Consider the following 8,045-nt stretch of genomic DNA (forward strand, 5'->3'; position numbering starts at 1 on the left):
CCGCGCCCGGCTAATTTTTTGTATTTTTAGTAGAGACGGGGTTTCACCGTGGTCTCGATCTCCTGACCTTGTGATCCGCCCGCCTCGGCCTCCCAAAGTGCTGGGATTACAGGCGTGAGCCACCGCGCCCGGCGATTCTCCTGCCTTAGCCTACCGAGTAGCTGGGACTACAGACATGCACCACCACGCTCGGCTAATTTTTGTATTTTTTAGTAGAGATGGGGTTTCACTATGTTGGCCAGGCCTGTCTCAAACTCCTGACCTCGGTTGATCCGCCCGCCTCAGCCTCCCAGAGTGCTGGGATTGCAGCGTGAGCCACCGCGCCCAGCCAAGAAACGGCAATTTTAAGAACTTAAAATTCTTAAGGCCGGGCGCAGTGGCTCACCGTGGTAACCCCACACTTTGGGAGGCCGAGGCAGGCGGATCAACCGAGGTCAGGAGTTTGAGACCAGCCTGGCCAATATGGAGAAACCCCCTCTATACTAAAAATACAAAAATTAGCCTGGCATGATGGTGGGAGTCTGTAATCCCAGCTACTGGGGAGGCTGAGGCAGGAGAATCGCTTGAATCCGGAAGCCGGAGGTTGCAGCGAGCCAAGATCGCACCATTGCACTCCAGCCTGGGCAACAACAGCAAGACTCCGTCTCAAAAAATAAAACAACTTAAGCATACAGTAAAGTACTCTTTCCATGCCCCAATGTTAAAAGGTCCATTTATTATAGACTACTTGTTTCAAAAAAAAAATCGAAAATTGGTAAAAAATTCTGCTTAAATTCCATATTAAACTAGGATCAAAAGTTATTTTTAGCTCTTCTTGTTTCTTAAATACTTGAAATGTGCTGCTACTTGTTTTTCTTACATATTTATTCATTCAACTAACTTTGGGTGGAAGGTACTTACTAGTTTAAAAGTCCTTTCTGACAGTGGAAATAACATAAAAATATTTGCATAAAATACACTCAATGGTTCTCAAAGAGTATCTGAGAGTCTAATCAGCCTATTAACCTTGGTCTGAATAACCAACAACAAATGTGAGCTTTTTGTCACATCTGTGTATTTTCCCCTGTAACCTGATACCTACATTTTAAATGCATTTTTAAAAAGTTTCATTTGGCCCTATGATAATTATTTCCCCTGTAAAAAGCTACATGATTTTTGTTTAAGAGCAAATGAGAAAGAGTATCTGGTCCATGAAAAAAGCTAAGTGGAAAGATCAGCCCCCTAAAGTTTGTAACCAATAACAAGACAAACTCCAATGCTACCTTGTTCATGTAGTCAACAACATGTGAGTCGAAATAAACTAGTGAGCTATACATTTCTGATACATACCAATTTACCAATCAACAGGAGGGGAAGAAATCGCTCAAATGTGACTGCTGTTAACAAACATCTGAATATCAGACATAGTCTCTATTAAAATCGTAACCTATCAATTTTGAAATCATTCCTTCGACTTTTGTTTTGTTTTTAATCACCCCATTAAAAAAAAAAAGCAGCCTCTTCCCGGGTTCACGCCATTCTCCTGCCTCAGCCTCCTGAGTAGCTGGGACTACAGGCGCCCGCCACGATTGCGCCACTGCACTCCAGCCTGGGCGACAGAGCGAGACTCTGTCTCAAAAAAAAAAAAAAAAAAAAAAAAAAAAAAAAAAAAAAAAAAAAAAGCAGCCTCTTTTAAAATGTAAATTCCCCCCTTTTTCAAAGTAACTTACCTAGGGAAATTTAATGCATTAAAATAAAACCTAACAGACAAACCAATTACAACATTAAAAAAAAAAAAAACCTAAAATGATCAGTAACACAAACCAATAGCTCCAGTTTAACAAAGCATGTGTTTTTAATCTGTTATGGGTATCCTATTATATTAATAAGCAACGATGTTTAAAAGTCATCCCAATGCCTAAAACACCGCCATAAACACAACATACTTGTCCTTTACTCCAATGAAGCTGAAACTAGACTCGAACTCAGACATTTCCCCCCTTCCTGGCACACTGAAATATACGAGGGGGAATCCAAGAAATCAGGCATGTTAAGTGCCGGTAACTTCTTCCAGAATAGGGTCAAATTCGTGTTTATCCGCAAATGTCACAGTCCCAGTAAGTCTGCAAATTCTCACCAGCGCTGGAGTACAAAGAGGCCTGACCACGGAAACACCTGACCCAGCATCACCAAGACAGTGGGAAACGCAACCCTCCTCGGGTCGGAGCCGGCCCCAGAGCATCGGCTGCAGCGACGGTGGGGACAAGAGGTGGCCGCTGGTCTCGCGGGTGCGGCGGACAGGGTCCCACACCCCCGGCCCGCCTCCCGAGAACCAAGAAACCTGTCAAGCCGGCCGAGACCCACCCTCCGCAGCCCCCTCGCGCTCCCGCCCAGCCCGGTCCCAGCCCGCCCGACCGCTCCCCGTCTGCCCCGGCCTCCCGGCTGCACTCTGCCACCTCATTCCTCCCCGGCTGCCTCGCGGCACCGCCACCTCCTCCCCGCGACCTGGGCTCGGGTGGCCCCCGCCCGGCCCGACCACGCCAGTCCCCCCGCGGCCTCCAGTCCCGAGCTCCAGCCGCGCGCTCCCCGGCCTCGGCCTCCGCGCTCGCCCCGCTCGGCCGCTCCCGGCCCCACTCCCCAACGCCGGCTACCTGGAGGCAAGCGCAGCACTTCATCCAGGTCCCAGGTCGCAGACGGCCCGTGGTCCCGCTTCTTCTCCAGCTCCACATGGTAGGCGCAGATGGAGAGCAGGATCCCGGCGGCGGCGCACACTGCATGTCGGTTACTCTCTCCCACCGCTGCACAGACACTCTCAGCAGGACGGGCGCAGCCACCTTCCTCCCTCCGCCGCTGCAGCCGACGCCGCCTCCCTCCGCCTCCCTCCGCCTCCCTCCGCCTCCCTCCGCCTCCCTCCGCCTCCATCTCAGACCGTCTGGGTCCCACACAGCCGCCACCGCAACAGCCACCGCAACAGCCGCCGCCGCCGCCGCGCCCCATTGGCTCCGTCGCCCGCTCCAGCCCCGCCCCGACAGGCGTGCGGCCCAACCGCCCTGAACCGAGTGAGGCCCGCGGGGCGGGGAAGGCGAGCGCTGGCGCGGAGGGAGGGGGCGGAGCACGCAACGGCCGGGACGCCGGATGGCCGGCAGAGACTGAGGACGCCGGGCAAGGCGCGCTCCAGGCTTGGGGCCCGGGGAGGGGTGGGACCCGGGAGGGAGAGGGGCGGGGCGGGGAGGGGCGGGGCTGGGCGAGGCCGGGCGGCTGGCGCCGGAGGGACTTAGGGGACCGGTGCAAGGAACACATTGCAAGGATGCTACTGTGGGTGACTGGGCGAGGCCTCGGCCCCTCCCTCCGAATTCCCATCCTTTTTCCCTTTTTCGTCGTTATCACTTGATATTTCTGACCCAATCCAAATCAACCCTGGCCAATGCTCGGAACTTTAGAGCCACACTCCTATGACCTCATCTTCCCACTACCACCTGTAGGCACTTTGTGTTCAACCTGCGCGAAACTTTTTTTTTAATGTGCAAAACTATGTTCTAAATTAAAAAACTGTTTTTATAAAATGATTTATGGGCCGGGTGCGGTGGCTCACAGCCTGTAATCCCAACGCTTTAGGAGGCCAGGCAGGTGGCTCACTTGAGGTCAGGAGTTCAAGACCAGCCTGGTCTACATAGTGAAACCCCATCTCTAATAAAAATACAATACAATACAATACAATAAAATAGCCGAGTGTATTGCTGAGCGCCTGTAATCCTAGCTACTCGGGAGGCTGAGGCATGAGAATTGCTGCAACCCAGGAGGCAGAGGTTGCAGTGAGCTGAGATCGTGCCACTGCACTCCAGTCTGGGTGATAGAGTGAAAGACTCAACAACAACAACAACAACTTACGAATGCCTTGCTTCTCTGTAATCTGAATTTGAGGTGGTTTGCCATAATTCAAATCATATAGAAAAATATAAAGATGAGCTAATACAATCAGGACAAAGAAAACCAAAAGTCAGAATAAAATGAAAGGCCAGGAATAAGAACACAGATAAGCAGGCTATAGGGGCTTACAAAATTATTAAAATTGCGTCGTAAATTTGGCTCTGAGCTTCCTGGTGGCCAAAACTAAAAGGGAAACAAATGTATATGCTTTCTCACTGTCTTCAAGAAGAAACACAGTGTTCTTGGAGATTTTCAGTGTTTCCCTGGTTGCAGCTTTCAATTTTTCAGGGGCTTTATATAGTGATTTTGAGTAATAAGCAATATCCTTGTAATCGTTATCTCTTGTTGGGTAAAAATTGCCCCCAATTCAGCAGCTTAATAAACAATAACCTTTTTTTTTTTCTCACAGTTTCCGTGGGCTAGGAATCTGGGTGAGGTTAGCTGTGTCCTCTGGCTCAGGCTCTCACCAGGATACCATCGAGCTGTCATCCAGGACTGCAGCTCTCTCAAGACTTCAGAATCCTCTTTCAAACCCCCTTCCGCGGCTGCTGGCAGGCCTCAGGTCCTCTCTGGCTGTGGGCTGGAGACATCCAGTGTTTCACCATGTTGTCCAGGCTGGACTTGAACTCCTGACCTCAGGTGATTCACCCGCCTTGGCATCCCAAAGTCCTGGAATTACAGGCATGAGCCACCGTGCCCGGTTTTTTTCGTTTGATTATTTTGTTTTTTGTTTTTAGCTATAAGGTCTAGTTCTGTCCCTCAGGCTGGAGTGCAGTGGTGCAACCATGGCTCACTGCAGCCTCTATCTCCTGGGCTCAAGTGATTCTCCCCCCTCAGCCTCCTGAGAGCTGGCACTACAGGCACATGCCACCACATCTGATGAAGTTATACTCTTGCTATCCAGGCTGGAGTGAAATAGCCTGATCTCAGCCCACTACAAATTCTGCCTCCCAGGTTCAAGCAATTCTCCTGTCTCAGCCTCCCGAGTAGCTGGGACTACAAGCATTCGCCACCACACTGGCTGATTTTTGTATTTTAAGTAGGGATGGGGTTTCACAATGTTGGCCCTATTCGTCTTGAACTCCAGACCTCAGGTGATCCACCAGCCTCAACCTCCCAAAGTGCTGGGATTACAGGCATGAGCCACTGCACCTGGCACACCTGGTTCAGTTTTTATTTATTTATTTATTTATTTTTTTTTTAGTTTTTGAGACGGAGTCTGGCTCTGTCGCCCGGGCTGGAGTGCAGTGGCCGGATCTCAGCTCACTGCAAGCTCCGCCTCCCGGGTTTACGCCATTCTCCTGCCTCAGCCTCCCGAGTAGCTGGGACTACAGGCGCCCGCCACCTCGCCCAGCTAGTTTTTTGTATTTTTTAGTAGAGACGGGGTTTCACCGTGTTAGCCAGGATGGTCTCGATCTTCTGACCTCATGATCCGCCCGTCTCGGCCTCCCAAAGTGCTAGGATTACAGGCTTGAGCCACCGTGCCCGGCCTCTGGTTCAGTTTTTAAATGTTATTTTTGCAGAGACAGGGTTCTCTGTACGTTGCCCAGGCTGGTCTCAAAATGCTACCCTCACATGATCCTCCCCCTTCAGCCTCCCAAAATGCTGGAATTCGAGGCATGAATCACTGTGCCCAACCTCATTCTCTTTCAATTAGCTCAGTTTCAATTTCTTCTTACAGAAATACCATCAAATAGAAAATGTCAATGTTAAGCAGGATTTCCATGTAAAGGTGGCAAATCACAAAATCTTCCTTCCTTGATACTTATTCATTCTTTTTTTGTTCTTTTTATTTGTTTATTTTTTGAGATGGAGTCTCACACTGTCACCCAGGCTGGAGTGTAGTTGCACAATCTTAGCTCACTGCAATATCCACCTCCCAGATTCAAGTGGTTCTCCTGCCTCAGCCTCCCCAGTAGCTGGGATTACAGGTGTGCACCACCATGCCCAGCTAATTTTTGTATTTTTAGTAGAGACGAGGTTTCACCATGTTGGCCAGGCTGGTCTCGAACTCCTAACCCAAGGTGATCCCCCTGCCTCGGCCTCTCAAAGTGCTGACATTACAGGCATGAGCCACTACAGCCGGCCCCTTGATACTTATTCATTCTAATGACATTTATTTTGTGCCTACTATGTACCAAGTACTGTATTAGGTTCTGAGAATGAATAAGATGGGACTCCTGCCGCAGGGAGCCTCTGTTCTGATTTGGTGTGAGTTTGGGAGGAGGACATACAGACAAGCAATTCAATAAATAGTGAGCTGATTTTTGGGTGTGATATCTGCTTTGGGAGAACCCGGCAGGAGGAGGCAATGAAAAGGAGGATGATTCCCCCTCCACAGGATGAGGGAGGATTTCTCTGCCAAGGTGATGTGGGAGCTGAGGTCTGAAATATGAGAAAAATCCAGCTTCAGCAGGAGGTATGGGAAGTCCATTTTGGGCAGGGGAGAGCATGTGCAAAGGTCCTGAAGAGAGAAACCACTTGGCATTTACAGGAGCAGAAAAGCAGCCCAGATGCCTGCTGCACAATAAGCAAGAGGAAAAGAATAGAGGGTGGCAGGCAGGGTCAGATCATGCTAGGATTGGTTTGCTTTTTTTTTTTTTTTTTTTTTTTTGAGACGGAGTCTAGCTCTGTCGCCCAGACTGGAGTGCAGTGGCGCGATCTCGGCTCACTGCAAGCTCCGCCTCCCGGGTTCACGCCATTCTCCTGCCTCAGCCTCCGGAGTAGCTGGGACTACAGGCGCCCGCCACCACGCCCGGCTAATTTCTTTTTGTATTTTTAGTAGAGACGGGGTTTCACCATGTTAGCCAGGATGGTCTCGATCTCCTGACCTCGTGATCCGCCTGCCTCGGCCTCCCAAAGTGCTGGGATTACAGGCTTGAGCCACCGCGCCCGGCCATTGGTTTGCTTTTTTAAGAGACATGGTCTCGCTCTGTCACCCAGGCTGGAGTGCAGTGGGGCAATCATAGCTCACTGCAGCCTCAACCACCTGGGTTCAAGGGATCCTGTTGTCTCAGCCTCCCAAGGAGCTGGAACTACTGGCATGAGCCCCACTATGCCTGGCTAAGTTTTTTATTATTAGAGACAGGAGTCTTGTTATGTTGCCTAGGTGGGTCTCGGTCTCAGACTCCCAGACTCAAGTGATCCTCCCATCCTGGCCTCAAAAAACACTGGCATTACAGGTGGATGCCCCACATCTGGCCAAGATAGGGAGTTATAAATGCTTTACTTTTAATTTTTGTGGGTACTTAGTAGGTATATATATTTATGGGGTGCATGAGATGTTTCGATACAGGCATGTAATGTGTAATAATCACAGGAGGGTTACTGGGATACCCATCACCTTAAGCGTTTATCCTTTCTTTGCTTTACAAACAATCCAATTATGCTCTTATCGCTTTTTTGCTTTGTTTTGTTTGTTTTGTTTTGAGATGGAGTCTATCTCTGTCACCTGGGTTGGAGTGCAGTGGTGTGATCTTGGCTCACTGCAACCTCCACCCCCCTCCCCCAGGTTCAAGCGATTCTCCTGCCTCAGCCTCCTGCATAGCTGGGACTACAGGTGTGTGCCATCACACTTGGCCAATTTTTGTATTTTTAGTGGAGACTGGGTTTTGCCATGTTGGTCACGCTGGTCTCGAACTCCTGATCTCAGGTGATCCACCTGCCTTGGCCTCCCAAAGTGCTGGGATCACAAACATAAGCCACCACATCTGACCTCTTTTAGCTATTTTTAAATATGCAATAAATTATTGTTTACTACAGTCACCTTGTTGCACTACCAAATACTACATCTTATTCATTCTAACTGTATTTTTGTACCCATTAATTATTCCTGTGCACCCCCTCCAGTCCACTACCCTTCCCAGACTCTGGTAATCATCATTCTACTCTCTATTTTTGTGTTCAATTGTTTTAATTTTTAGCACCCACAAATGACTGGGAACATGCAAAATTTGCATTTCTGTGTCTGGCTTATTTTAGTTAACATAATGATCTTCAGTTCTACCGACGTTGTTGCAAATAACAGGATTCTTTTCTTTCTCATGGCTGAATAATACTCCATTGTGTGTATGTAACACATCTTCTCTATCCATTCACCTGTTAATGGACACTTAGATTGCTTCCAATCTTGGCTATTG

The 8,045-nt window shown here is 49.2% G+C and overlaps 1 protein-coding gene across 28 annotated transcripts in view; it reads right to left on the reverse strand.

Annotated features, from left to right (window-relative positions):
• The window catches only part of NUPR2 (nuclear protein 2, transcriptional regulator), a 145,846-nt gene extending 142,343 nt beyond the window's left edge, over nucleotides 1-3,503 (reverse strand). For 24 of the 28 annotated variants that reach the window (XR_013415313.1, XR_013415317.1, XR_013415318.1 and 21 more), the window contains exon 1: nucleotides 2,631-2,951. Coding sequence is in view for 3 of the 28 variants with exons in the window: in XM_077996713.1 (XP_077852839.1) it covers nucleotides 2,631-2,756 (126 nt within the window). In the remaining 25 variants the exon portion in view is untranslated. Of the gene's footprint in view, nucleotides 1-2,630 lie in introns of all 28 variants that reach the window. The other 4 variants (XR_013415308.1, XR_013415309.1, XR_013415311.1 and 1 more) reach the window with 1 other exon arrangement.
• Nucleotides 3,504-8,045: the final 4,542 nt, after the last annotated feature.

Source organism: Macaca mulatta, chromosome 3, assembly GCF_049350105.2.
Source record: "Macaca mulatta isolate MMU2019108-1 chromosome 3, T2T-MMU8v2.0, whole genome shotgun sequence".
Lineage (NCBI taxonomy): Eukaryota > Metazoa > Chordata > Mammalia > Primates > Cercopithecidae > Macaca > Macaca mulatta.